Raw genomic sequence first — 27,353 nt, forward strand, 5'->3', positions numbered from 1 at the left:
TCACACGTTGCCTTGCTGGTGAAATGCCTTTCTTCCATAGGGTATATGATTTACTGATGTGACGGTCAGCTGGAATGACCCTCAGAACGGGTGTAGATACAAGTTTGGAAACGCATTCTCATCATACTGAATGCAGTCTGAGGGCTATGTGCATTCATCACATCACCAGAGGATGACAGAACATGTATCTTCCCATCTACATCGACGCATGTACACACAAAGTCACTTCCGATGTTCGGAGTTCAAAAATACATTGCTTTATGTACTGTCCTTGGCACAAGGATTTGACACCGCGTATGCAGCAATGTACCACGAAAACTCCTTTATCCTCCATTGACATTTCGATGTCGCCATGACTGCCCGCAAGCATTGACGCTAATATCACTTTTCCTGCCCAGATCACGGTGTAGAACATGTGTCTTGCTATCTACATCAACGCCTGTACACACAAGGTCACTCCCAATGTGCAGATTTCAAGAATACATTGCTTTCTGTACTGTCTTTAGTTTAGGGACTTATCACCGCGTATGCGGCAATGTACTACGAAAAACCCTTCATCTTCCACTGACACCCTAATGTCGCCATAACTCCGCACTAGCGATTGACGCCAAAATCTACTTTTCCTGCGTAGCCCATAATGACGACGTGAATACAGTTCGGAGGTAATCAGAACGAGTAGAGTGTGCCTTTGACTCGGACTGCGGTCTGGTTCTGGGTCAAACCGGTCATTGAGATGGTACTTTGGTATACGGTATGATTGCGATAGCTTTGACGTCAGAGGTAATCACCGCGTTCCAGACCAAGGAAGATGAACCGGCACGTCGTTGTAGGCGGTAAGTCTGTGTATGCCTTCTCAAATGAGGCGTACGACACTCGATGTAGTTACCGAGATGATGGATATTCGTGGTTGTGTCTATAACCAGCACATTGTATTTCTCAAACCATGTTACAATAGTAGGCCGTTTTGAGAAGATTCCCCGCCTTTAAGTCATACTGATAAAACCACTCCAGCTTCACACCCCTCTTCTCCAGCTTCTCTGGTTCAAGCCGCGGGTCGTAATTGATCAGCTCACCCGTTTCCTTGTTCCGGAAGAAGTCGTAGTTTGTAGGGTCATCACCATCCACCAACTTGGCCGTCCTCTCCTAACCCTCAAGATATTCGCCAGCCAATCGCGGGTCTTCAATGCTCACTTCCTGAGTGTCGGTGTTCAGAAACCTCAGAACGCGGCGATCGCCTTCGGCCCAGGCTGCCATGCCTACCCACGGGGAGGGTAGCGAGCCGAGGAGCATGTTGCCATCTTGTGCCCTGTGTACGTAGCATTCACCAACAACGGTGTAGTGGTCAGGACCGCGGGGACTCGGTCGCAACGCCAGAGGTGTAGAGCAGCCGAGCATGATCGCGATGATGTCGCCGACCCGGGTATTTGACAGTGCAAGGCCTATGGATCCTTGTTTGGTACGGAAGAAGAGGCGATCGGCGCAACATTGAAGGGCGTCCAAGACATCACTTCTGATTGCGGAGCTCGGCAACTCAGTCACGCCTTGACCAAACAGTGCCTGATCCCCGAAGTCCTGGTCGACCCAAGCCTTCGTCGAACTGAGTATCCAATCTGGCTCGCGCTCTTTCGTAATGCTGCAGTTGAGTGTGAGGGCATACGCCTTCCTCATCGGCTCGTTCGTAGGACTGTAGACCCTTGGAACCATGGACGCTGGAGCAGAGTCTGTATGCTATCCCATGTCTCGGGTGTGTAAGGCAACTTGAAGTCAGGGTCGTACCATTCCTTCTCTTCCGCGCCGGGAGCGCTAAAGAGCAGACCAGTGTCCGCTTCGGCGACGATCTGATTGCCCAGATAGCGGAATTTGCGCAGCGCTAGGGTGCTGCTGGCGTCTTCTGTCCCCAACCACAGCGTGCTCGTCCAAGCCAATCTGTATATATCGTGCATTCGCGGCACCTGCTTGTTCAACTCGTCACTGTCACTCTGATTGAGGCAGATTGCATCGATCCATAGTGTTCTCGTTTGACCAGGGTAGCGTAGGAATCGGATCACCACCTCATACTTGACTATATATACTGTTGCTTGCGACACCAACTCGATGGATTGAAAATACGTTCCTTAACTTCCAGGAATCGCACGCGTACCATCAACATCATCTCATGCGACATTCCCGAGGTCTGTTTCTATATTCGCGACTATATATACAACCCACTAGTGTTATCCCGACGTCATAACCTTCCCGCCAGTATCCGAGACGACGTAAATCTGTCTAAACCTGATTTGGGTTGCTCCACTGACTGCTAGACACGATATCGATCGTCGCAGGACAATTCGGCACACCAAACGGAACGTAACCACCCATCGTTCCGGCGCCACGGCACCCCTCGAAAACATCTTTGGCGTGGGCCCAGATATCCGAGAGCGTAGCCTCACACTTCGACCAGTCGCCCTTATAGTGGACTTGAACCGCACATGTCGAGGCCACGCTCGCCCACCACCTATCGCCGCTGTTCTTGTGTTGGGCCTTCACCGCATTTCGATCGAGACCTTCTAGCGTTGAAAAGGCGGACACACAATCGCTGTAGTGCGCGGACTCGGTGGTCGTCTGGCATACAACGTCGTCTATATTGGGGTGGGAGAAGGCCAGTGCAGACGGGATTGCCGATTCGTCCACCGGCCAGCTGATGGGCGGGTACCATTCTGGGTAGATCGACATCATGTAAGGCGCATCCGAGACTGTCTTTTCGCTAAAGCGGTCGTAATGAGAATCTTCTTTCCAGTCAAGCACCAAATAAATGCGGCCAGGGGCTCCCGGTTCCATGTCTTCAACCGCCCAATTCTCTTTTATCGTTCTACTCACACTCCACATGCGTGGATAGGGTGGGTATACCCCAAACTTCTTTTGCATGTACCGTGAGACAGCGAAATAAACGTAGTTATCGTTGTTTTGTGCAGCGCTTTGGACGTCCCTCGCCGCTAGAAGCTTCGCAAGACCGGTCTTATACGACGGGATGGGCGTGGTATCGCCGATCATTTGCGTGGTGTCGCGGCCTGGATCATGTCAGTCTCAGGTAGAATCTGATGATTTTACGCAGCACACTCACATCCGCCTTCGCAGATCTCCACATTCGAGAGCCCGATATGCAGCAGTTGATGGAGAGCGGTGGTTGCTACATTCGAAAGTCAGCGTGTGTAATATGGGAAGAATTTCCGGAGATAACCTACCTGTGCTTCGCATATTCCTTGTATTGAGCTCAAACTTGCCAGTCGTATCCGCCAGTATCCGCTTCTCTACCGTTGTGTGATCATCGAGGACGGTGAAGAATGTGTCACACCAAATGATGGCGTCGTATTTTCTGCTACTATCGCCCTGTGTCGGGGGCCACCAGTATGCAGTATCAACTCCCTTACATTGGACCGCTTTTTCATCACGGTGCATTTCAAGGTAGCGCTCGTACCACCAGTCGGCCCAGCCCCGACCCCATCCCGCTTGGGTGGCGCGGTAAAAGGTATCGTAAATACGCTGTCGAAGTCCAAGGGTCTTGCTGGGCGGACCCCAATATTCGATTGCGGCTTCAGTCTTGAAGTTTATGATTTTGTTGTTGCTGCCAGTTTTCGAAAGGAGATTATCGCTGTCGTCAAAAGCCGCATTGGCAAGGAGTACCTAGAAACGGGGTTGCAGGATCAGTCAATAGCTCACATGTAATTGATACTGGAGATTTACGCACCGCATCTGCAAGCGCTTGACGCACGACGTGCTCTTTATCGGCATCCCATGCCGGGCCCTCGAATATGGGGGTGATCTCAATACCCCCATTTTGGGCACTGCATACCTGGCCCAGGGACGACAGGAGGCAGAATAAGAAGAGGAGCAGTACGGTGGAGTGCTGCATTTTCTCGATCTGGTGTTGGGGTAGGCTGCGACAGGCGTTGTGGAATGACTTATGAACCGGGGCAGGGATTTTTGGGTATATATCGCAGAGCAAGGCCGTGCCCTAGTCTGAATCAAAGGCGTGCACTTTCTTCATTAGAGGCCGTGCGGATTATAACTGTTGGCCCCCACATTCCTTCACTTACCGATTTCCCGACGCAACTTGGGAGTCAGTTAATGAAGCGCTCTCATCCTATGTTCTCAATAAATCCTAGTTTCCCTGTCTTTGCCGCCTACAGCGGAAGTCGTGAGGATAGAGAAGCAAGAATCTCGAGGTAAATTGTAACCGGTGCTATGCAGTGCATTCATAGGCGTATAAGGTACGTTGAGTACATAGCAGATACCCTATCTACTACCCCCCGCAAGCACTTGCGCGAGATCAGCTACGCACTCTACGGTGTTCGATCACCCAAGGACGATCATGTCTTGCTCCGAGTACAGCATTGGAGCTCATCAGCAGACCGGACAGAACGCAAAGTCGGCACTGCCGCGAACACATTACCTCTGCTGACCACGAGGAAGATCTGGGTCTCGAGGTCGGGCTTCGACCAGCTAGAGGTGGTGTCCTACGCCAACACAATCCCGAGCCCGTCGGCGACGACACCGAGACACAGTCAGCCCTTGACGAGATCAAAGACAGGATCAAGAAGACTAAGAACAAGAGACCCAGATCAGTCGACTCTCTCTCAGACTTGAGCACTCTTCCAATCTGGCCGGTAGAGGCTGGCATGACGAGGGTGGTTGTCAAATACAACAAGGGTGCCGACAAATTAACGTACTTTGACCTCATCGATCGGCTACCGCTGTGGATCCACTTTCTCTCCGTCTTCCTCCCCTAGCGCTTGTAAGTACCTGCGCGAGAACATGGCTTCAGATATCGACTACCGGCGCGATTATGCCTTCAGCTACACCCTCTACGGTGTTCGATCACCACCCAAGGACGATCACGTCTTGCTCTCGACCATCAGCGCGATTATGCCTTCAGCTACGCACTCTACGGTGTTCGATCACCACCCAAGGACGATCATGTCTTGCTCCGAGTACACCATTGGAGCTCATCAGCAGACCGGACGGAGTGCCTTGACCCAACACTTCAATCCGCAAGTTCACTGCGCTGCCATAAGATCAGGGCGATGGAGTGCTGCAACATTCTATGCCCAAACTAGCCTGATAAATCCAGTACTCTGGACTACAGCGCAAGTCGTGAGGATGAAGATGTAAGGAGGAACATCATCCCGTAGACTTACAATTGTAGGGCCTCCGACTCGATATATTCATGATGTCTACTTGTGAACTACAGTTCGCCATAGCTAGCACTTATTATTGCTGCCCAGTCTCGTATCAGGGATGCAACATTCCTTCCCATCTTACAACTCATCTCAAGTGACGACGTAACTTCGTCTCCACCACCAAGCCAGAAAACACCCTTAGCTAACTGGATATCGCCTAGTGAACCCCTCTTGTTATCGAGCTTCGGGAACGCTCTGCTCCATTCTTGTCGATGCACCCAGCTGAACCCAATATCTGTCACAGTCTGTCTCTTCTCCCAGTCCTTTCCAGTCATCGCAGCAACTTCGCCGTCTGAGACATACTCTCGAGACACTACACGATATAGATTCTCTAATCCATATTTAGCATTCCCGCATTCATCGCTGTCGTACAGATTAGGCCCTTCAATCCAGAGCTTCTAGCGCCGAAGTCGGTCTTCCCCGTAGAAACCCATGCTGTCCCACATGGACAGCGAAATCAGTTTAAACTCCGCGGATGTGGTTAGGAGGTGATCTGGGGTGTCGGAGTCAACGGACAAGTTTATATATTCCGGCTTGAAGGCATGCTCGGTAGGTAACGTGTGTTGAGGTACGGCTTGCTGGCGACGAAAGGTTCTTTGGCAGCGAGTCCAGCTTTTAGTAGCTTCAAACTCTCCGGTCTCATGTAATGTACAGTCTGATGCACCCGCGATGGAGAGTTTGCAGCGTCGATCTTGACCATGTTCGATGCCAACTATCTCGCTTCGCAGTTGCACGTCCGCTAGTGAGGCGTGGATCATTGCGCCTACACGTTGAAAGTTTCCACCCCTCATTGATCCTTCCTTAAACTCTCTGCAAGCCACAATTGCGTCAATAGCAAAGACCTGCTTTAGGTTGAGAGAGAAGCGCGCGCGTACACATGGCTCGATGACCTCGTACTGGAACCGATCGCTGATACCCAGACCTTTAAGATAGACTGCAGCAGACATTGTAAGGGTACCTTCGTCCGATTCCACCCTTTTCGACTCATTGGCAAGATTGGCGAATCGGCCCCAACGTCCCACATGAAGCAATTTCTTGCTAGTAGTGTATGTCGCTCGCCAGAAAATTACGGGTGAGCTGCCGTATCTGTAAAGCATGTGTATTCATCCACAAATTGACGATGACTCGAAGTCGCACAAGGCCTGCCGCCCAGTATCCAACTTCAAATTGTTCCAGTGGAGGAAACGCATGGTATCCCACACGGACATGTTATTGGACCATACAACTGGTTTCGCAAGCAAAAGCAGACCGTGCTTGTCCAACCATTCGCTCAGTCGCAATGCAAGTAATGGCTTGTCGGTGATTCCCTTGCCGTCCCAGATGCCCGTCCTTTACAATGGGTTGTGGAGACATCCGAGGAGCCACCGGCAACTCTCCTTGTCTATGGGAGTCATGCTCAGCTTCTCAACGCTTTGCATGACACATTCATCACCCGTGAAGAAGCTGGTAGTGCCTGTTTCGAGAATGGTTCTGTTCTTGGTATCCGTCACTGAGAATGAAGCGACTCGTCCGCCGATGCTTTCGCTAGATCCGAAGATCGTGATCGAGAGCGGAAGGTCCGGGGGGTATCTTCGCGTAAGTGGTACGCTGTGCTAGCGCTGCTAGATTCTGCACCGATAATAGCTATCCTCGTCTCCTTTTCGGGTGAATTCTGGAGTCCTGCCTGATAGACGTCGGTCAACGCGCAAGTGAGTGTAGTGAGAAGCGAGGAAAAAAAAACATAAGATCGCAAACGCCATGATGGAGACGCAGTAGAGTGGGATAGATGCGAAAAGAAGATTGTGCGCGGATATGGTGTACGACAGTTCACTGGCCGCGTACATGGTATGCGCACCCATCTCGATATTGGAGCCTTTCATCCAGGCCTACAAAGATGACACAGTACACATGTCATTCGGGTTTGAGCCATTCTAGAAAGAGCGTAGACCGCGCACCTTATTCAAAGCTCTCACGATCTTCTGCATTATGTTATGAGGTCTTCTTCGAGTCCCCAAGACACGTCTCCACGATCTTCTTCGTGTCTTCCTCATTCTGCAGCTTGAGACTCAACCGCTCCAACCGCTCCAGCAACGCCTTCTCAGTATCTCTGAACCTCTGCTCGTCAACCTCATCATCATCGTCGCCCCCAACATCACCCGCGGTAGGCGTCTTGTCACCCTCTCCACTTCCCTCCACCGCTACAGCTACCTCTGTGTGCTCCTCATCTCCACTCGCGCCATGGGCACCCTCCTTCATCGCAGCAGCCCTCCTCTTCTTAACTTCCTCCGCTCGCTTCAAGCAAGCATCCAACCTCTTGAGACTGCTCTTGGGCCACGAGGTCTGGTAATCATGTCCTCTTTGCGCCGTCTTCGCGCCCTCCGGCAAATTCACTCAGTCCAGCTTACTCTCCACGTGGATGTGTATATCAGGCTCCATGAGGGACGGAAAGTCCAGTGTACCAACTCTCAGTTCCGCGACCGCATCACCGAGGTGATTGCTAGCCCAAAGCTGAACGTGGCATTGCGGACACTCGGCATAGCGGTCGACCAGGCCTGGCTTGATCTTTCGACGGAGAAACAAAGGCTTCGTAGGAGACAGGATTTGGATGTTGTAGAGTTCGATGTTGAGGCTCAGGTAGAAGGCGCTGCCGGTTTGTTTTTGGCAGTCCATACAGTGGCAGGCATAGCAGTAGAGGGGGGCCACGGCTTCTCCACCACAACGACATCTGCAGCCTCATGAGTATCGACGTTGAGCCGTCATTAGTGCTGTAATACGCAGGCGCTTCTGCGTCACCACAATGGCTGCAATCTGGTTCCTTCCTTCGCCTGGGCCTACGCGATATGACAATTTTTTGCTAGCTGCAAAGAGTCGGCATAAAAGCCGCGACACGATAGGCGCTTGCTTGGAGTTGTTAACTAAGTGCATGATAGGCGCACGCGCTGGGTAGCTTGTGAGTCGCGAAGGCGTCCGGACTCGGGACCTTGTGCATCCGAAGCTACAGAAGGCGTCCGGACCCGGCCTCTGTGCATCCGACTTTCGACGTAAGCGCTAATGGATTCTCTGCACAATAATGTCAGGGCTACAAGGCTGGAAACTTCTATGTAACACCAAATCATTGGTGGATATACGTACCTGTGCGCAAGCATCTTCCAAGATGCAGACTATTGCACCGAGGAGGGCCGTGTACGTTTTTGGTACGCTTGACGCTACAAGAACTTTGCTGACCCCGTGTTAGAAAGTTAAGCCCCTACCTTTAATTTTCATGCCCTTGGTTCAACTTCCAGTGCATAGCAGATGCAAAAAATGGCCGAAGTAGCGACACTTTTCAACGAAGATTGGGAGTTCCAACGCTCTGGGCAAACTGGCTGGAGCAAAGTACACCTTCCCCACGATGCTATGCAGGTAGAAGGGCGGCGGGAGGACGCCCTCGCTGGAACTCATGGCGGATTTTATCTTGGCGGAATGTACAAGTATCGCAAAACATGGCAAGCGCCTACTACTCTGGAGTCCAAAGTGGTCGCTTTGAGCTTTGATGGTGTTTACCGGCACAGTCGCGTGCTGGTGAACGGCACAGAAGTCGGCGGTTGTCTGGCGGGCTGGACCAAGTTTGAGGTTCGCGTAGACTCTTACCTGAAGCTCGGCGAGAGGAACACCATCGAAGTACATGCCGACAACAGTGAACAACCTAACGCGCGCTGGTACACTGGAGCCGGGATTCATCGCAGCGTTCATCTCATGGTTCGGAACCACAATCTGCTTTGCAAGGACGGGATCAGGCTGGCAACGCTCTCCGCCAGTGGAGTTGCTCTTCTCACATTCGAGGTCTTACTCAACAACGAAAAGAAGGATGACGTTGAAGTATCTTTCGAGCTTTCGAGAGGAGGAAGGAACGCGATCCAGTGGACAACAAAAACGACAACGTCTGAGCTGAGACAAAACTTCGAGTTATCGAACCCAGATCTATGGTCCGCTGAGACTCCGAATCTCTACGACTGCACTGTCGTCATCAACGGCGATCTCTATAAGTTCAAGTACGGTCTGCGCACTCTGCAGTTGAAGCCTGGTCATGGATTCCTGGTCAATGGCCAGACTGTGAAGTTGCGTGGTGGTTGCATACACGCAGACAACGGTATCCTCGGCGCAGCATCGTTCAAAGCTGCGGAACTGCGGCGCGTGTCGATCATGAAGAAGAATGGCTTCAACGCTATTCGTATGTCGCACCATCCATGCTCAGAAGTCCTTCTACAAGCATGTGATGAGGTAGGCATGTACGTCATGGATGAGTTTGCCGACTACTGGTACCAGGCAAAGTCTAAATATGACGATTCCAACACCTTCAACGAACGCTGGGAGTACGAAGTTGCTTCTCTTGTGGAACGAGCTCGTAACCACCCTTCAGTTGTTATGTACTCATTGGGTAACGAGATCACTGAGCCAAAATCCGCCTACGGACACACGATCGCGAAGAAGCTCCTGGACCTCACGCACAAGCTGGATCCATCCCGACCTAACACTATCGCGCTCAATCTTACGCTGGCCCTGATGATGTTTTCAAAAATCCCGCCGGGGGATCCAAATACTCCTCCTGCAGATAACAAAGGCGGTCTGGGGGATTTGGCCTCTAGCACTTTCTTCAACATCATCGCCAGCATGTTCCTCTCATTCATGCGGTACTTCCCAAAGTTCAATCACACCAATGTTGTGACCAGCAGACTCTATTCGTACATGGATGTTGCGGGCTACAATTATGGAGATATCCGGTACCAATCAGATGCCAAATTACACCCTTCAAGGATGATGCTCGGTACCGAAACCTGTCCACCTGATCTTCCTAGGAACTGGTCCAACGTTGAAAAGATTCCGAACCTAATAGGAGACTTCATGTGGACTGGATGGGACTACCTTGGCGAGGTAGGCATTGGTGTGCACGACTATGAGGCAAGCAGGTTTACCCCTATAAAATTGTACAAGCCTTGGCCACATCTAGTAGGGGGTTGCGGCGCTTTAGACATCACTGGCGTGCCCAATGCTTCGGCTTTCGTAGCCCAAGCGTGCTGGAAACTCCTGTCTCAACCCGTAATTGCGGTACGTCCATTGGACGTCTCTAACTTGTATTACAAGGCGACGCCCTGGCGAGATTCCGATGCGATCGAGGGCTGGGGCTGGAAGGGTTGTGAGGGCCAGAAGGCTTACATTGAGGTCATCACTCAAGAAGAGGAAACAGAACTTTTCCTGAATGGCCGCTCGCTTGGGCGCGCAAGTAGCAACCAAGCCAACAGATACACCGCTAGGTTTTCGACAGCTTACGAGCCTGGCGAACTTCTTGCTGTTGCATACTCTGGCGGACAGGAGCGTTCGCGCTCCACGCTCCGCTCCGCTGACGTTGCTTCAGTTAGGATTGTCAACGAGAAGTCCGGTGAACTTGTCGCAGACAGACAAGACCTAGCGTACCTGGAACTTCAACTCGCTGATCAGGAGGGAAACATCGAGATGAATGACGACGATACCCTTACCGTCGAGGTACATGGAGATGCCACTCTGGCAGCGCTTGGGTCTGCGTACTATAAGAATCTGCATGACTTTAAGGGCAATGTTCATAGAACATGGCGAGGGCGAGCCTTAGCAGTGATACGTTCCGGCATCAGGTCTGGAGACGTTGTCGTTACTGTAAGCAGCGTAAGGCACGGATCTTCGTCGATTACCATAAAGCAGAGAGCTTAAGAGTCGCAATAGCTACCTTGATAACACCTTTACAAGGACGCTGACCACTTTGTCGACTTCCAAAGGCCTGATGTTGGTAGTTTCATCAACGTCCGTGGGATTGTAGCCGCCAGCATGAAGTATGGGTTCCTTGCGAGATGCAATTCCCAGCAGTCGCGCAAAATTTCCACGTGCATGCTTCGCTCTGGGCCATATGAGTATACCACGTGCTTTCTGGTAGTATCGTAGAGAATCAACGGCATAAATAGCTGTGCTCTGTCGCATGCAACCGTCAAGTTGTCAAGTATCTTTTCGGATTAGATAGCCCTCATGCCATCGTCAATCTCCGTGTCATAATGCTCCTCTGCGATCTCGTTTGAAAGGAGGTAGTTGCTCATCGCGATGGTCCTCGAATCACCGTCCAATGTTACTGATGAACCTTTCCAGCAGTATCGTGAAGTCGCGAATCCTCCGCGCGAAGATCAACGCTAATCTCGAAATGCCCACTAGCGGCTCGGTCGCTTACTACGTCACAGATCCCACGTGTCACCCCGCCTCCAGCTTATCAATCACTGCTATTCCAGCCGGACCGACTCCGCACCACGAGCACCAGTATGTCCACGTCGAAACCGTTTCCAGCACTAAGTGGCGGCAAGGTAAATACACCGTGCATTGTTGGTCTAACTACCGACGCCGTGGCCCATCAAGGTCTGCCCGAATGCCGTGCTTGCAGCTCGAGCTGAAACCCTTCCATCCTAGTACCTCGAAACAATCATCTAATACTTCATAAGGTCCTTGATAGCCGCCTTCAGCACTTCCATGTACGGCTCCATCCTTGCGACTACACCGTCACACTCAGCGACAATCTCTCTGACTGCATACTCAACCGCTTCGATAATCAACTGTTTGGCAGGCTCGATGTTCCCCCGTAGTTGATCCATATTGGCGTCATAGACGGCAGCGCCATAGCGTTGCATGACTACCATCGGTAAGTTGCCGTGCATATCGACCATGAAGTCTACCAACGCGAGATGGTTCCTGAGCCATGCTCGATGGTCTTTGGGCTCGTTCCTGATACTTGGCCACTTTGACTCATCCTCCTCGTCCAAGAATTGACGCAACCACTCCCTCCGCTCTGCTTGCGTGCCGCCGGGGTTGCTATCAATTGACTCGTCTTCCGGATAGAGCGCGTGTTCCAACAGGTAATCGCCCAGGTCTTTCCTGAGATTGTCGTAATGCAGGCAGGTCCCGTGCATCCCGCGGCCCCGCAAGTCGGCTGCGTACTTGAGTAAGTTTTCCAGGGTGAGAGTGCCGGTATCCATTAATTCTGGGAACGCATTCTGCGCGAATTAGCAAACAATGCACCGTCTATAACTGACGAAGTGAGCGTACCGTCATCCAGAGGTGAGCCTCTCGGGCGTCGGCGTCTTCGAATGGGGCTTCGGATTCCAGAAGGCGGTGGATGGCGATGACTTGCGAGACGGTCACACCCGGAGTTTCTGGATCTACTTTTGCCTTTTTGACGGCCCTAGTGATCTCGCCGAACATCCAGATCTGTGCAGCGATGCCAAAGCGGCTGACCAAGCCGTCAACATCGAGCGGGAGAGTACTGATACCATGTCAGCTCTTGGCTAGTGATTGGAAAGCATACAATACGTACCTAGAGCCATGCCTGCGCTGATGGTTCGGGTGCGACGCCATGTTTTCTCGCGTGTGGGGTTTCGTGTGTTGTGGAGAAAGAGGAAGGAAGTTTGGGTCGGGGTGGACGTTTCTGTATACACTCTAGCGTCTCCGCTAGTGGCTGCCACAACCATCTGCCTTGACCTTCACTTTTGCTTCCTATCGATATGGTATCCTGTGAAGAATTAGTCATGCTGTGACGAACAATCTTAGATGCATAGACTCTCTCCAGCCGCGATTGGAGTGAGCTGCCAGAGCCGTGAATCGCTCGCTGCCGTGTGTCATTGCGCTATCATGGGTCTTGCGGATCGGGGAACGCAGACACGTTATTCTCACATCGCACGGAAGAAACGAACAATGGACGGTGCATTACAAGTGTATTGATCATATCATCCTACGTGTCTTCCGAGCTACTAGTAAGGGTTAGGGTCATGCCCGGTGCACAGGTTGCAAAGGCCTGGTTGCGACGGATCAACGTAGAATCTCGGAATCCACCGGTACAGACAACGATGGCAGATTTTAGTGTTGGTGCGCTCGTCTTCTGCCTTCCGACAGTCCTTGCATTGCACGACAGCACTAATGGTTTCCGTCCTCCAGTGTTGATAAAGCTCATCAGTAGGAGTCACGCCGCTGCAATCGCCACAGACTCCCATCTCCAAGAACTCCTGCGTCTCTGCCTTTGTTGCCGGGGGCTTGGCGTTCAAGACAGGACCCACGGTACCGGCTGTTCCTGATCCTGAGGGCGCGTCTTCGTTGTCTGCGGCCTGGAAGTCGTCACCAATGTCATCCTCCTCGCCTTCTCCATTGCCATCCTTCTCGCCTTCTTCATCGCCTACATCAGCCGCAGTCTCGTCACCGGCTCCAGTGGCCTGCTTGGGAAGATCGAGAGGGGTGCCGTGTTGGTCCTTGACCTGCTGGCCGGTCTTAGAGTCGATGTAGAGGAATGTTCCGTCGTCGAGAACGTGTTCGTGGATCTTGGTACCCTCAACGTATGGAGTGAATTTGTCGTCGTCGAGCTCGTTCTCGTTCCTTGAGAGGTTCATCGGGTACGCCATGCCTGGAGTGGAGTTAGCAAGAGCCTGAGGAGATGACTTGAATGGGTAGTTACGCTTGTTCTGCGCTTCTTCGTTATGCTCGGTGGACGGCGCCCAGGCCTTGGAGACTTGCAGGCCCAACATCGCACTGCTGAGGTCCGCGACAGCGTTGGCCGAATCATGTACATCGCCCTCTGTGCACGGTGCACTTGTGGCTTCCTGGGCTTGTGGGATGCGCGCCTGTTGAATTGAGACTAATAGCCGTAGCTTGACCATTTGCGCATCGTGTACGGGGACACGGCGAATAGTGCGGACTTTCCTGGCGACGGACATTGTCATGTTGCGGTCGGTGACGGTGGTGAACTGGCGCACAGCTTCGATCAGTGCCTCAGAGGCCTTTTCCGACTCTTCTTCCGCCTTGGGGTCGTCTTCGTCCATCTCTGCCAGACATTGCTGAGCGGTTCTTGCCTTCTTGACAGCGACAGTGGCGTCTTTAATCACTGGATCCACCGGCTTCGCCGACGCTTTCGCCTTGCGTCTAGCCTTCGGGGGCATGGTGGGTGACGGTAACTACTTGTGGTAGTAGTGCAAGTGGAGGATGCAGCTTCGTGGCTCAGTATACGAAGTGAAGGTGAGGACGGCGCTAGAGGCGCGCTAAAATTACCTAGGTACGTAGAACCCGACACTGCGCCCCAGTATCTTCTCTCCACATCCTACTCGCGCAACACTCGCAGAAATGGCGGAACCACAGCAGCAGAACAGCCACCAGAGCAAGCTGGCATTTTCGTACAGTCTGGTCGGCATCAAGGCCCCAGACAAACCCGACCACCAACTCCTTGTAAGCCCTGGCTGTGTACGAAGTGTATATGTGACATATTCGCTGACTTCTTACTTTTACCTCTGCAGCGTGTCGAGAAATTTAGTAGCACCGCGTATTCGGGCGAGCGAATTGCCGAGAACACCCTCACTGTCACTCCAGAGGAGACAAAGACAAATGTCGACAACGTGACGTGCACCGGCCTTTGGGTCGGCGTGCGTCCACATCGGGCCGCTGTGCTCAGACAGCAGAAATCAGCTTCTGTCGGCGATGATCCCGTCACCCAGGCCGCCCTGGATGTCCTCAAGAAGATCGACAAGCCATTCAAAGCTTCAGTGAACTCGGTGGTGGCGCTCGACGTTCTCCCGGTCTGGCCACATGAGGAATTCATGACCAAAGTTGTCGTAAGTACACTGTGGCTCACGTGAGAAACATGACTAACCCTAAGACCCAAGGTCAAGTTCAGCAGCCTCCAGGCCGGCAAAATCCTTTACTATGAATTGGTCAACCGCAATCCGCAGAGTAAGGTAAGCTTGAAACATTGCACGGTGTAAAAGGCTCGAATATACTCATTCTCGATAGTTATGTCAAGCTATCCCTGTTACCGCGGAAGACGTCTTCTTCTTCCAGCCTTACCGCGACGATGACCAGGGTCAAATCGGAAAGAGAATCAAGGAGTGGCCAAACGAGATCAAGAACTACTTGGCCGAGACACTTCAAGCTTCCATGGATCAAGGTGGCTTCCGCCCTGCCAAGTCAACCGCACGGGTTCAGTTCCCTCCCGAGATCAGCCAGGCCCTAGACATTCAGTCCATGTCTTCTCAGTACGCGGTCACGGGCGCCTCTTGGCTTCTAGATGAGATGGAAAGAGCGCTTCTGAAGTCTGAGGAGGACTTCAAGGACGCTGACATCCCCCAACTTATCGCAATGTATCGTCTGATGAACCTGCATCACAAGTTCGAGAAAGAAGACGCCAAAGAGGCACACCGCTGGCTCACGGTACGTTTCAACCGTAATGCACGGTGTAAACATTGCTAACATTCACAGGACATGTTTCCTGGCCTAGTGAAGACCGGCACATTGACACCCGAGAACGTCTCCAAATACGCAAATTATCTCCGGGATACGGAAACCCGCGTAACTTACGGCGACATCCGCACAGGCTTGGGGGCGTACCTCTTTCTGCAGTATATTATACAACACAGCAAGACACTTGATACAACTACCAACTCTGCGATCAGCAAAGAGATTGCGCTGATGCGCCCTTTCTTCCACGAAGAAGCCCAGGGACCGCCTCCGAAATGCACAAAGGTGGACACAAACCTGGAGCTCTGGTTGAGCGACCACATTCGGCTGCTGCAGCGCATTGTGGACGCACACAACGACTCTCTGACAGGTATCGTCGATTACCACGGTACGGCCGCGTCTCCCGACAACTTGGATGACCTCTGGGAGGCTGCCGGCAACTCCCCTGATACCGACGGAGCCAAGTTCTTCGCCTTGCAGGCCAGCCGGTTCTTCGCCAAGGAGGTGATTGCGAAGTACAACGTCACGACCAAGAACCTCGAGATCTACATCAACATGTGTAAGAAGGCGGTCAAGGATCTCAAAGCTGCCGCGGGCGACGGACCCGTTGACGAAGAGGATACAGATGCCGAGATGCAAGATGATTGAGGCGTCGTTGCCGCAGTTGAGTACTTTTGGTAGCGATGATGAACTGCACCTGACATTTCGGCTTCTTTGCACCGTGGAAAGGCTTGGCTGACGACAGTACTTGTCAGCATGACGCAATAGGCTCAGCTAGTTCGGTGGCATAAATGCAAGCCATTCCCCATTTCTTGTTCTTCACCTTGCAAAGGGTCAACGCTCGAAAGAGCTTGCTCGTATGAGCTAGCCGAAAAGGCATGTGAACTCGTAGATTACTTCGCTCGTGAGGGCATTTTTCCCATCTTTGCATTTCTTTGCGAAGACTTGATATTTTTTTCATTGCCTACAGTCACACTGCCTGGGGTGAGGAAGAGATTAGAAGACAATGAACGGTGCATTTTGTTCCTATTCCTATGTGCGCACATCTCTTTTCGGTCATTCGGTACCCGTCTCTACCAGTCTCTTGTGTTGGTGAGGAACCACTGGTAGATGTCGTACATGGCCAAGGTGTCGTTTCCTGCGTCATGCATCTCGAGATTCTTGTCAAACAAACTTCTGTGTACGTATCCCAGGGAAAGATTGCCCAAATCGGTGCAGTGCTTGATCAGATATCCGAAGTGGATAGGTTGTAGTGAAGGTCGACCCAGACTGTCGCAGAGCTGAAGAAAGGTCTGATTCTGGTGGCGTGGGCTGACCAACTTGCTGTCTCCACGGATCGCGCGGGAGAAGACTTGCATGTCATTGGAAGACCACCATGAAATAACCCTGTGAGTGTCCGTGTGAAAACCCGCCTTTCTCAAGGCATCTCCAATGGACGCTAACTGTAATCCTGTAGTTCGTGATCCGCGATAGTTACCACTAACACTTCTGTAGGTCGGGCGCCACTTATCAGGGATTTGAGCCGCTCTTGGGGTATTGTATTTGTCCAACTCGTCCATGACATCCTGAATGCCCATGCCGTAGTCGACAAGAGTCGATAGTACAATCTTTCCCGTAGAACCATCCCGGATCACAAGTTCCCACGGGACGACGTTGTGGCCGCTAATAACGTAGAACTCGACGTCGACGATCCATACGATAAAACGCTTGGCCATAGTGTGCAGCTCCCGGAGTTCGGTCCACCACCGAGTATTGGTTGGCTGGCTGAGAGCTACAGTAGCTTGCCGAAGATGGGTACCTGCAAATATCGAGACTGGCATCGAGTCTGGGTCTGTTATAAAGGTATCTGGACGCTGTGCCGCGACTATGCGATGGTGCCAAAGGCAGTAGAGGGAACCCTCCACTGGATGCACGGTGCATCCGATGTGAAACACACAGGACAATTTCCCGTCGACTCGATAGGCATTGCCTGGATCCTTCGTCTTCGCCGCGTCTTTCTCAGAGACATCGGCGATAATGTCTTCGAACTCGACATTTGTCAGCAACGTTCCGTTCTCAAAGGAGCTCCGCGTGGGACGGTCCACGTCGAAGTCCACATCAAGGAAGTCGAAGTCGCTGGGCAGGACAATGGTGAAAGGTTGCAATGGTGCGGCGCTGTGGAAATGCACTTGTTTGGTGGTGCCGGCGATCCTATCGGCTAGAAGCTTGATGTTGCTGTACCAGCACCAAGCTCCCCGGTCGAATGACTGGCGATTGAGCGTCGGGCGGGATGTCACTGTGCTTCGTACTGCCGATAATGATGATGCTATTTCCCATACGGTAGACAGTTGACGTGGCTCCCACTTTCCTTTTCTTACTCTAGCTCTGTCATCTTGTAGAAAGTTAGCCATGCAATAGAACGATAGACACACACATCACTTACGAGCCAAAGTCGCATCTACACAACGCAGAATCGGTCCAGCTTTAAACTTTTCGTACACGTTGTTGCTGCGCGGGTCTTCAGGACGCCAGGGTACTTTCGAGACATTCTTTCTCGCGTGCGAGGTAACGTCTGCGCCCAAGAACCATAAATTGAGAGGTAATATTGTCATTTCTTTCGAGTGATTGGCAATGAAGAGACCGTAATGGGGGGGGATATCCTCGCCTGTGTCATCAGGTGTAAGTATGACCGGAAGAACGCAGGCAAAGCGTCCAGTGGCGAGGATAGCGCGAGCGATGACTGCAACAGACGCGTTCTTGCACAGCTTGCCGTGGGCAGTCGTATCCCTCATGATTCTCTTGGGTTGCCTAGCGCCACTGGATTTAGTGTCTCTTCTGGCTCTTGACAAATGCGAGTTCAAAGGGTATATCTGCCGCGACACCTCAACAACAGTCTCGGTCCGTTCGTAGGCGATGAAGTCGGAATTGCGGGTGTTGTATGCGGATGGAGAGTAGTGATCGAACGGCAGCGATGGTTTTCCGTAAAATGCACCTCGGGGGGCTTCTCCAGGGTGAAGATCGTCAGCGTTGCGGCCCAAGAGCTTCGGCCATTCCGAGGAGGGGACGGATGACCAGAGGAATGGGATCGGGTGGAGCCAGTTCATCGGGCACTGACGCGAATCAGCAGAAGTCACAACGAATGCACCGTGCAATACGTACGACCGGCACATTCCTATAGCTCACTGGCCTCAACGTGAGGAACGGTTTCCCATCTAGCTCCCGGTAGAGATCCGCGCCACCTTGCTGCTCCCCATCTTCTTGTACGGGTTGTATGAAGTCAACGGGCAAGGGTGAGGTTGGCGCGGTCGATGCATCGTCCGTGGAGTGGGAAGGCTCATCGGTCTGGTGCCTCGTGCGCTCTCGCTCAATCTCCCCCAACACGAACTTGGTTTTGGAGCGCAGCGCCTTGGAGTTTAGTTGGCTACATTCTGCCGCATAGAGTCTCAGGTAATCGCGAACTCTGGTAAACGTGTGGTCTTTGAGGTGGCTGTTCAAGACGAGTGCTGCGAGCGGGTGAACGTACGCACGCGCGGACTTGGCTGTCGTGGCTTTTGGCATGGCTGATGCTCGAACGGAGTCAAAGACGAGTGGGTGCGTGGTTCAGGGCTGCGAGAAGCGTTGGTGACGTAGCTGACAGGTGTGAAAGTGCGATGCTTGGCGGAGCATTCCCTCCTCGCCTAGTATGACGACACCCGGTAACAACATCAGGCCACACGGGAGATCCCGGTATCCTACATCGGAAGCTTCCTAGATTCGCAGAATTGGAGTAGCCTTTTGCTATCCTCCGACATCTTTGCTTTGCCTTTTGACATGAAAGGGCTGCATCTCACCCAACTCAAATGCCAAATGGGACGAGACGCATACTGAGTCGGGCGATTCTTTTCAGTCCTGCCGCTTCATCTCATGCAAGAGCTGACACGTCTGAGCAAGCGCAACGTCATCCTCCCAGCGTGAGTGTGAGGGCACCTGCTACCTGCAACTCGCAGCTTCCACGTACACGCCAACCCAGGCAGCTTCGTTATCCAAACTTCTGGCCTCCTCCACCTCTGTTAACTCGCGCATTCTCAACACCTACATTCCCGGCGCGCGAGACCCAGCCATTCATATAGCGTAGTACTCGACCCTCAGCAGCATGACGACCCCTGCTCGGCCACCAGCGAGTAAGTGACCCTTCTTCCAGTGCTAAAAGATGCACCGTCTAATGTTTGCAAAAAGATGCGTTTGCCGTACAGGCTCGCGCAATGCAAGTCGCTCTGCCCACCTCCCAACTGAGAGCCTCGTATGACGACCTCAGCTCGGCAGCAGGGCACCTCAAAACCCTTTTCAACAACCTCGCCTTCGCGCGCCAGCCAACGTTCACCTGGCTTTCGGTGGAGCATACTCTCTTGCCCGTCTACAAGATGAAGCGAGACGCGTGCCGGCAACTGGCCCAGTCCTTGTGGAGAGAAGGTCGCATCCATCTGATCAAACCACCCGGCGGCGGCCCTGGCACTACTGACGATGATCCCCCCGTATCACTGATGAAGGAGCCAGTCATTCAATCAACGCCCAAGCCTATCACCCCCACCGCGGAAACAGCGCAGGCCCGCGGTCATAACCTGTCCAGTGACTACGGAGGCTTTCCCGATGTAGCTGACATCGAGGATGCAGAACCTATCATGTCACCTACTACCGCTCCATCCAAGAAGCGAACTACAATGGAGCCAGTCGAGACTACGAAGAAGCAGAAGACCAAGAACACAGCCCAGACTCCCAAGACACTCTCAAAGGCTCCGCCGAAAGATAACCGAAGCATCAGGGAATTCTTCTCTAGTGCCACCAGTAAGCAGACTGTACAACTTCCTATATACATGCCATGGCTAACCTAGAGGAAGCCTTTGTCCCACGTTCTGTCACTCAGAGTACGAAGAAGCGAAGTGAGCGCCCTGTTGCACCGTGCAACGATTTGTCCTCCGACGCCGCCTACTACACAGCCAAGGAATATATGTCATCTCCGGTGGTCAAAAAACCGTTGCATACCGCTCCGTCAGCAACTACAACAATGCCCAACACACATGCGCCAGAAACCCGCTCCATGACTATCAAACGCAACGCTACTAGAGTCGACCCTGCTCACCGACTCACTGCAGTTGACGATGCCAGTGTTCCGCCTACGACTTCTAGCTCTCAGTCTGTGGAACCGGTTGCTGAAGGCATCCCAGCTGTCAGCTTCCCGTCAGTGCGACCCACTTCAACCTCTAGCGTTTCTCCTATGCCAGCAAGCAGCCGGTCTAAACACCGCCACCGTCCTGTCATCCATAGCGATAGCGACACGGACGATCAGATGACACAGCCAGAAGACCTAGAAGCGCTTCCGATGCCGTCCAGTGGTCTCGTGTGGACTGCCGGTAGCTCCGTCAACATGGTTGTACGAGGCACGGACATGAAGGCTGACTTGAGGTTCAAGAGAGTTACAGTATCGGGACTTATAAGACTCAAACTGGGTCTCGATGCAACCTCCGCGAGTGCGATGTGGAGGGGGTTGCGAGAATCTATCGTTAGCCGAGCCGGTCCAGACAAAACGAACCGGTCAGGCTCAATGCAATGTGAGTCGTTTGACACTCTTACACCCCTCTCATTGCACGGTCTAATCTTCTGTACAGGGCTCGACGTGGAAGAGACGCGCTACTGGGTGAACCTATGGGGCTTCGAATCCGACATGAAGTGGTTTCTGTCCTGGGTAGACGGCACAGTTGACTTGGATCCGATCGCCAATGCGTTGGCATGTTCAAGATGCGGTTCTGAGTTACGGACAGGCAATAATTACGGTATCACTACCATCAAGAAGCATTTGGCGAGCCATCTGGGTACTCTGACGTTCGAGGGCGTACTTGGAGCTGTAGTATGTCATGGGTGCAGCCATGTTTTCATCACGCCAGACGAGTTCGAGAAGCACATCTGCCCCGGATACTAGAGGTCACGAGACGGAAATGGATCATCATTCATTTGACGAATTGCCCTTCTTCTTGTACAATTAGCCCATCCCATGCTCAGAGCAATGTCTAGATTACCAGAACATCGAATGGATCGCATCTTCAACGAACTCTGTTCTAATGCTCGTCCTTGCTTGTTCCTGTTTCGAGGATATATTGCTATGTACTCTCTTGAGTGAAGGGTAAGATATCATCCAACCCGGTTTCATGGTTCTTCCCTGCGAGCTCGTCGGGAAGGATGTCATTCTGATGATCTCTGCTTATGCACCGTGCACTTCATGCATATCGACGTCGTGGTCCACCGCACCATGATCTTCGGCGTATGCGCCCTCTGGGAGCCTGAGCCTCTTGATAGGCCTCTCGTCACCCTCTTCAGCCTTGGCTTCTTCTGTCGCTCCTCTCGCCTGTTTCTCCTCTTCTTGTCGCATCGCTTCCGCATCCATTTCCTTGAATCGCGTGTAGGGAACATACGGTACCATGCCAAACTGCGGAACGTGCGGCGGAATCTCCACCTCGGCTCCCTTTGCCGTTCGTAGCGCAGCCATGATCTTGTCTATGACCCTCAGCTTCCGCAGCGCACCAGTGTTGATAATTGCGTCCGAGAAGCTGTTAGCACAGGTCAGCACCCAGACGTGAACAAGCTTTTCCTGTCCGATCCGAACGGCGCGTCGCTCCGCTTGCAGTGCATCGAGGGAGTTCCACCATGGCTGTAAAGTTCATGTCAGCATATTCGTAGTATCAGTATTGTATGGAATCCACTTACCTCGACGAAGATGACCTGCGACGCTTCGTTGATAGTAAGCCCGGTTCCACCAGCCTTGGCCTGGAAGCCGATGGGCGTCGTCGCATGCGAGACCGTCTGCCACCTGTGCAAGAGATCGTCCCTCTCCTTTGTGCTCAAGACACCGGAATATACCGGGATATCGACTGAGTGACGTCGGCGGAACGCTTCGGCGATGATGATGAGCGCCTTATAAAACCGGCTCCAAATGATTATCTTTTCGTCTGGGTGCTTTACCAAGATATAATCATAAAGCTCCAGGAGCTTGTTGCATCGCGGCGTAAAAACATCGCGGTCGCTCATCTTGGCCACGCGATCGAGAAACATCTGATGCTTCGTCTTCTTCTTGGTCTTGCCCGTCTTCTTTTCCTGAGTGCACGGTGCAATCTCGGCCTGCTCCTCTTTCTTCTCCTGCTCTTCTTCTATTTCCTCGATGAACTCGGCTGCATCGTCGTCGGCTACGTCGGCCATGTCCACTTGATCGTGGGCTTCGCTGTTGGCTGAACCGGACCCTGTCATCGCCAGCAGGGCCAGCTTCTCGAAGCCCGTCTCCATGAGCCAGGTTATCATTTTCTGAGAGAACCTTGCGCTTTGTGTGTCTGTCTCGTCAATTTCGGCCCAACCTGGGAGAGATTTAGCCTCATTGGTGTCTTTTTCTTCAAGTTCCATGGCTTTGAGCTTCGCGGCGCGTACAGCTTCGACGAACATATTGCGGGCGTTTCTCAGATCCATGGGCCTTGTTTGCATCGCCGCCTTCTGCTTCTCAGTGTAATCGGCAAGAACAGGAAAGCCTGACTCCTGCTCAGCCCTCGTGCAAAAGCCCATGGCGGACTGCAGATCCTTCTCGTCGACCGCCAGTTCTTCCTTGCTCATCCTGGCGAGCCTAACGAAGCTCTCGATGAGCCATAGAGTCCGCTCGGATCTTCCCTCCGCTATCCTGAAGGTCGTTGGATCTTCGTGCTTTACTCCCTTTAAGTCGAGCTGGTCGATGGTGCGCCAAAAGGTAAAGGGTAGGAGGTAGCGTATGAGGTTGTTGAATTCTACCGCGTTTGGTGCTTTAGACGGTGCATTAGACGATGTTGGTGCGAAGACGTTGAAAAACTGCTGTTTCGTGTGGAACGGTTCGTGCGGCAGCAGCCCGCACATCGACAGGATGTCCGTCCATACGTTGCCGCAAGGCGTCCCGGTCAAAATGTCCGTGTATGTAGTGATGATGGCTTGTACTGCCGCTCTCTGCTTCCCGTCCCATCGTTTCAGTTTCTGCGCTTCATCGAGCACTTTCGTCTGTATCCTCAGAGGAAGAAGATACAATAGGCTCGTGTAAAGCGGTGCCGCCGGACGTCGTGTTGGCCAGCCGTTCTCTTCAGCTTCCTGGTCGGCAGTCTCCTTACCGCAATACTTCATCACGTGCACATACATCTTGTAAAGTTGCAACCTCTTGAACTGCCACATTACCGCTGAATACGATGCGAGGACATAGTCGTGGTCCGCTTCGAAAAGGTCGGCGAAGGTGACCCGGCGGTCGTCAAGAATGAATGGTCGAGGTATGTAGCCCTGAACACAGTTAGGACCAGATTTTTAGACGGTGTAAAAGGGTATAACTTGCTCGTTCATAGGCCTTAGGCCCCTCCCTCATCCAGCTCATAATGACGGCCTTTTCTGTTAAGACAAGGTTGAAAGTGTCGTTGGGACAGCGCGGCTGGGACATGATGAGGTCTAATCCTTGTATTGTTTTCCCCAAACCTGCGAAGAGGCATTAGTTGTGTTCCAGGCAAAAGAGAATGTACTACTTACCCATCTCGTCGATGCACATGGATCCGCCACCCGTCTCTCGAGCCTTCCGTTGCATTGCGACGCCGGTCTTCTGCCAATTGTATCGCTTGCGAATCGAATGCGGAGGGTCTTCGAATGTCAGATCGTTCAGCTTGTGTGTAGCGGCCTGTGTGATGTTAGGTACTAAGCTTTCAAAGTATTGGACGGTGCATTCGACGTACAATGAGGGCATCGCGTTCGTCGCCCAGGTAATCGTGCAGCAGGTACTGCTTGTTTTCCACTGTGACCATGTACCGATCCTGCTTCGTCGCCGCGGCCTGTTCCTCGTCTTCTGAGCTCATGGTGGTGTCTGAACCTTCGTCGTCTTCTTTCTCTTGCCAGCGACTATCGCCTGGTATGCGGCTAACCCATCGAGTCTGGGAAAGTCGATCCCCGTTAGTGAGCGCGGCGTCGGGTAGTGGTGGTATTTTATCGATTGGTTGGGAGCCCAGATTGCCTAGATCGGGCAGATACTCACGCTCCTTGATCGCGGAGTGTTGCAGTTGTAAAGCGCCATGCATTGGCTCGCTGCTGGCTGTGGCGATGTGGAACTCGACGCCTGCCATCTGTTCGCGGAAAGTATTCATCGCAGCGATGTTTGATGATAGCGGACTTAACGAAGATGAGTGTTGGACAATTCCAGAAGAAGTTGGAGAAGGTTCGATGGAGCAAGTCAAAGGGAGATGTGTCGGTGGTTAGGGCGGGTCGATAGAGTGGGGCGCGTGTCTGCCTTCACCTGCCGTGCACGTGCTCACGATATGTGCCACAAATCGCTCAGATCCTATCATCCTTCCTACACCACTGTCTGATCATCCAATCCTTCATCTTCTCGAGAATCCCGCAGCCGGCCCTCTATTCACTTCACCCAAATACGCGCCCTCACTCCGAGCCGTTATGACAATACACACGCTCCAGAGCATTGGGGAGCTCAAGAAGAAGCCAAGAAAGCCTACTAGAGGCAGGCGTCTAGGCGACTTGATCGCAGCGGTATGTAGGCCAAACTGTCAGTTTTGCACCGTCTAACTTTTGCTTTACAGAAGCCCGCACTGCCTGCCAAGAAGTCTAAGGCAGGAGAGCGAAGCAGAGAGTCAGCGCCAGTTCCCGCTACACGTCCAGAACGCATTGAGGATGATGATGACGATGACTTCGACGACAACGACGACGACGGTACCGGAGCGTACAAGCCAACTCCCCCCGGTGAAGATAGTGATAGCGACGCAAGCGGCCACATGTCGGTTGACCCGGAGGAGCAGCAGGTGGAAGAGGAAGTCGCAGCGGACGGCACTCTGGTGGTCAAGAAATGTGCGGAGAAAGACTATACCAAGATCGAAAAAGAGGTGGTAGGATCTGCGGAGTTTGCAGAAACGGGCAAATACAATACCGCACGATTCCTGGCCTTGACCGCGGAACAGGTATTTCATGTCATTCCAGCCATGAGAATGTGCTCTGAGACTAATCAACATCACAGGAAGCTAACGGAGAAGCCGAGAAGGACAGGAACGACATCCCCACGATCGACTGCGACGTTCAAGACGATGATGACGACATCGATGCACACTTCGCGCTCCCTCAGCCCGCCCACATGACGAAGGAACAGTTTTTAGCATCTCTGCGAGCGCCTGGCTACTATTACCAAGAAGGCACGCACCTTTACGAACCAGAGTATACCATCACAACATATTCCGACCCGGTGATGAATTCAAAAGGAAAGATACAGTGGGTTAACAGGACGAAGAAGACGATGAGAGTCTTCGACGACGGTTCCGTGCCATTACGCAGAATCGGTGAGGCGCAAGATCTCGCTGAACAATGGTTACGCCCGAACAACAAAGCACAAGAGCTCACCGGTAAAGAGGCGCCAAGGACCAATGTGAAGAACGAGACAGCAGAATGACGGGAATGCACCGTGCATTAGTTTGGAACCTGAGCGAGTACTGTGCACAGGGGAGAAGGTTTCTCCTCGTCTGCATCTCAATCTCATTTGATGGAATATCTTCGTATAGGTGCTTTGTCTAGCTTTTGATATCTTGCATCTTGGATTTATTGGGTTTAGGCTCGCGTAAAAGTTCTCAATCTAGTCTTTCAATGTCATCTTCTCATTTCGGCGTAGCTTGGACGAGCAAAACACTGCAGCCGCGATAACTGGTTTCATGTAAGGGTTGGAGATGAAAGAAAGAAGGATGTCAAATTGGGGAAAGAGATCTTTGTTATACCAGGGAGAAAGGGACCGGGAGGGGGCGTACACAGAGCTCACTTTCTTGACGAGCTGGTCAAGCTGGTACCGGAAGGAGTCGCGCAGTTCAAGAAGAGGGTATTTGAGATTACTGAAGCAGACGACGGCTCCGGCGATGCGATTCTGCACTTTGCCGACGGGTCTACTGCGCAACACAGTGCGGTGCTTGGATGCGACGGCATCAAGTCGCGCGTGAGATCTCTCGTGCTAGGCGACTCCGAAGCAGCGAAGGCGGTGTTCTCGGGCAAGTATGCGTATCGGGGGTTGCTGCCGATGGCGGACGCGGTCGATATCCTGGGCGATGAGACACCAAGAACGCCACAGATGTATATGGGCTATCATGGGCACGTGTTGACATTCCCCATTGCGAACGGCACGCTGTTCAACGGTATAACAACTCCGCTCATTCATCGATTCAGCTAACAAACCTCCAGTCGTTGCCTTCTCCTCGCGACCCACATGGGAAGACGAGAATTGGGTGGTGCAAACATCACGCGACGACATGCTCGAGGACTACAAAGACTGGATCCCCGCCGTGCGCAAAATCATGCAGAACATACGGAAGCCTGATATCTGGGCGCTCTTCAACCACCCACCTGCACCAACCTACTATAGCGCTAAGCGACTCATCTGCCTAGTGGGCGATGCCGCTCATGCATCGACACCGCATCAAGGCGCCGGGGCGGGTATGTGTATCGAGGATGTGTACGTCCTGAGCGAGTTACTATCGCAGTGTCATGCGAAGACTACCCTCGAGAAGGTCTTCCACGCATACGACGCTGTTAGAAGGCCGCGCAGCCAGAAGCTAGTCAAGACTAGCAAGGAAGCTGGCATGCTGTGGGAGTTTGAAGGCGAAGGTGTCGGCGACGATTTGGAAGCGCTGCGGATCAATGCGCAATCGAGGATGGCTTGGATTTGGGATCATGAGATATCGGATGATTTGACGAAGGCAAGACGCATGATGGACGATGGCTTGCCAAACACTCCGTAGCCATGGGATGTAGAGGTGGTCTGGCAATTCTCGGAAACAAGTCTTTTCGCTGCCACACCTGCTCCAGACTTGAGCGCGTTTCGCCTCATGTGCCGTTTGTTAAATGTCATCGTCCAACGGAAGCTAGGTGCTG

The 27,353-nt window shown here is 52.6% G+C and overlaps 15 protein-coding genes across 15 annotated transcripts; 6 read left to right on the plus strand and 9 right to left on the minus strand.

Annotated features, from left to right (window-relative positions):
- Nucleotides 1–1,143: 1,143 nt before the first annotated feature.
- J4E86_001504 (uncharacterized protein) lies at nucleotides 1,144–2,164 on the minus strand (the record flags this gene model as incomplete). Its single annotated transcript, XM_051442071.1, has 3 exons — nucleotides 1,144–1,684; nucleotides 1,777–2,062; nucleotides 2,110–2,164. The coding sequence occupies 3 exons, from the start codon at nucleotides 2,162–2,164 to the stop codon at nucleotides 1,144–1,146; spliced, it is 882 nt and encodes a 293-aa protein (XP_051308242.1).
- A 101-nt stretch (nucleotides 2,165–2,265) lies between these two features.
- On the minus strand, nucleotides 2,266–3,889 carry J4E86_001505 (uncharacterized protein; the record flags this gene model as incomplete). The annotated part of the gene is made up of 3 exons (XM_051442072.1): nucleotides 2,266–3,047; nucleotides 3,222–3,660; nucleotides 3,725–3,889. 3 exons carry the CDS (start codon nucleotides 3,887–3,889, stop codon nucleotides 2,266–2,268), a joined length of 1,386 nt encoding a protein of 461 aa, XP_051308243.1.
- A 3,295-nt stretch (nucleotides 3,890–7,184) lies between these two features.
- On the minus strand, nucleotides 7,185–7,865 carry J4E86_001506 (uncharacterized protein; the record flags this gene model as incomplete). The annotated part of the gene is made up of 2 exons (XM_051442073.1): nucleotides 7,185–7,535; nucleotides 7,659–7,865. 2 exons carry the CDS (start codon nucleotides 7,863–7,865, stop codon nucleotides 7,185–7,187), a joined length of 558 nt encoding a protein of 185 aa, XP_051308244.1.
- Nucleotides 7,866–8,498: 633 nt separating this feature from the next.
- J4E86_001507 (uncharacterized protein) lies at nucleotides 8,499–10,818 on the plus strand (the record flags this gene model as incomplete). The annotated part of the gene is made up of 2 exons (XM_051442074.1): nucleotides 8,499–10,715; nucleotides 10,741–10,818. 2 exons carry the CDS (start codon nucleotides 8,499–8,501, stop codon nucleotides 10,816–10,818), a joined length of 2,295 nt encoding a protein of 764 aa, XP_051308245.1.
- An 853-nt stretch (nucleotides 10,819–11,671) lies between these two features.
- Nucleotides 11,672–12,596, minus strand: J4E86_001508 (uncharacterized protein; the record flags this gene model as incomplete). Its single annotated transcript, XM_051442075.1, has 3 exons — nucleotides 11,672–12,235; nucleotides 12,288–12,504; nucleotides 12,556–12,596. 3 exons carry the CDS (start codon nucleotides 12,594–12,596, stop codon nucleotides 11,672–11,674), a joined length of 822 nt encoding a protein of 273 aa, XP_051308246.1.
- A 392-nt stretch (nucleotides 12,597–12,988) lies between these two features.
- J4E86_001509 (uncharacterized protein) lies at nucleotides 12,989–14,164 on the minus strand (the record flags this gene model as incomplete). The annotated part of the gene is made up of 1 exon (XM_051442076.1): nucleotides 12,989–14,164. One exon carries the CDS (start codon nucleotides 14,162–14,164, stop codon nucleotides 12,989–12,991), a length of 1,176 nt encoding a protein of 391 aa, XP_051308247.1.
- A 181-nt stretch (nucleotides 14,165–14,345) lies between these two features.
- J4E86_001510 (uncharacterized protein) lies at nucleotides 14,346–16,100 on the plus strand (the record flags this gene model as incomplete). Its single annotated transcript, XM_051442077.1, has 5 exons — nucleotides 14,346–14,447; nucleotides 14,516–14,830; nucleotides 14,903–14,953; nucleotides 15,009–15,425; nucleotides 15,474–16,100. The coding sequence occupies 5 exons, from the start codon at nucleotides 14,346–14,348 to the stop codon at nucleotides 16,098–16,100; spliced, it is 1,512 nt and encodes a 503-aa protein (XP_051308248.1).
- Nucleotides 16,101–16,525: 425 nt separating this feature from the next.
- On the minus strand, nucleotides 16,526–17,167 carry J4E86_001511 (uncharacterized protein; the record flags this gene model as incomplete). Its single annotated transcript, XM_051442078.1, has 2 exons — nucleotides 16,526–16,721; nucleotides 17,004–17,167. The coding sequence occupies 2 exons, from the start codon at nucleotides 17,165–17,167 to the stop codon at nucleotides 16,526–16,528; spliced, it is 360 nt and encodes a 119-aa protein (XP_051308249.1).
- Nucleotides 17,168–17,866: 699 nt separating this feature from the next.
- On the minus strand, nucleotides 17,867–18,989 carry J4E86_001512 (uncharacterized protein; the record flags this gene model as incomplete). Its single annotated transcript, XM_051442079.1, has 2 exons — nucleotides 17,867–18,541; nucleotides 18,591–18,989. 2 exons carry the CDS (start codon nucleotides 18,987–18,989, stop codon nucleotides 17,867–17,869), a joined length of 1,074 nt encoding a protein of 357 aa, XP_051308250.1.
- Nucleotides 18,990–19,831: 842 nt separating this feature from the next.
- On the plus strand, nucleotides 19,832–20,351 carry J4E86_001513 (uncharacterized protein; the record flags this gene model as incomplete). Its single annotated transcript, XM_051442080.1, has 2 exons — nucleotides 19,832–20,252; nucleotides 20,332–20,351. 2 exons carry the CDS (start codon nucleotides 19,832–19,834, stop codon nucleotides 20,349–20,351), a joined length of 441 nt encoding a protein of 146 aa, XP_051308251.1.
- A 121-nt stretch (nucleotides 20,352–20,472) lies between these two features.
- On the plus strand, nucleotides 20,473–21,384 carry J4E86_001514 (uncharacterized protein; the record flags this gene model as incomplete). The annotated part of the gene is made up of 2 exons (XM_051442081.1): nucleotides 20,473–21,016; nucleotides 21,074–21,384. The coding sequence occupies 2 exons, from the start codon at nucleotides 20,473–20,475 to the stop codon at nucleotides 21,382–21,384; spliced, it is 855 nt and encodes a 284-aa protein (XP_051308252.1).
- Nucleotides 21,385–21,663: 279 nt separating this feature from the next.
- Nucleotides 21,664–23,636, minus strand: J4E86_001515 (uncharacterized protein; the record flags this gene model as incomplete). Its single annotated transcript, XM_051442082.1, has 2 exons — nucleotides 21,664–22,110; nucleotides 22,167–23,636. The coding sequence occupies 2 exons, from the start codon at nucleotides 23,634–23,636 to the stop codon at nucleotides 21,664–21,666; spliced, it is 1,917 nt and encodes a 638-aa protein (XP_051308253.1).
- A 334-nt stretch (nucleotides 23,637–23,970) lies between these two features.
- J4E86_001516 (uncharacterized protein) lies at nucleotides 23,971–24,583 on the minus strand (the record flags this gene model as incomplete). The annotated part of the gene is made up of 2 exons (XM_051442083.1): nucleotides 23,971–24,123; nucleotides 24,179–24,583. The coding sequence occupies 2 exons, from the start codon at nucleotides 24,581–24,583 to the stop codon at nucleotides 23,971–23,973; spliced, it is 558 nt and encodes a 185-aa protein (XP_051308254.1).
- Nucleotides 24,584–24,890: 307 nt separating this feature from the next.
- J4E86_001517 (uncharacterized protein) lies at nucleotides 24,891–25,890 on the plus strand (the record flags this gene model as incomplete). The annotated part of the gene is made up of 3 exons (XM_051442084.1): nucleotides 24,891–24,983; nucleotides 25,034–25,408; nucleotides 25,465–25,890. The coding sequence occupies 3 exons, from the start codon at nucleotides 24,891–24,893 to the stop codon at nucleotides 25,888–25,890; spliced, it is 894 nt and encodes a 297-aa protein (XP_051308255.1).
- A 612-nt stretch (nucleotides 25,891–26,502) lies between these two features.
- On the plus strand, nucleotides 26,503–27,220 carry J4E86_001518 (uncharacterized protein; the record flags this gene model as incomplete). The annotated part of the gene is made up of 2 exons (XM_051442085.1): nucleotides 26,503–26,617; nucleotides 26,664–27,220. 2 exons carry the CDS (start codon nucleotides 26,503–26,505, stop codon nucleotides 27,218–27,220), a joined length of 672 nt encoding a protein of 223 aa, XP_051308256.1.
- Nucleotides 27,221–27,353: the final 133 nt, after the last annotated feature.

The sequence above is a fragment of the Alternaria arbusti genome, assembly GCF_024043155.1.
Source record: "Alternaria arbusti strain BMP 1465 chromosome Unknown scaffold_1, whole genome shotgun sequence".
Classification (NCBI taxonomy): Eukaryota; Fungi; Ascomycota; class Dothideomycetes; order Pleosporales; family Pleosporaceae; genus Alternaria; species Alternaria arbusti.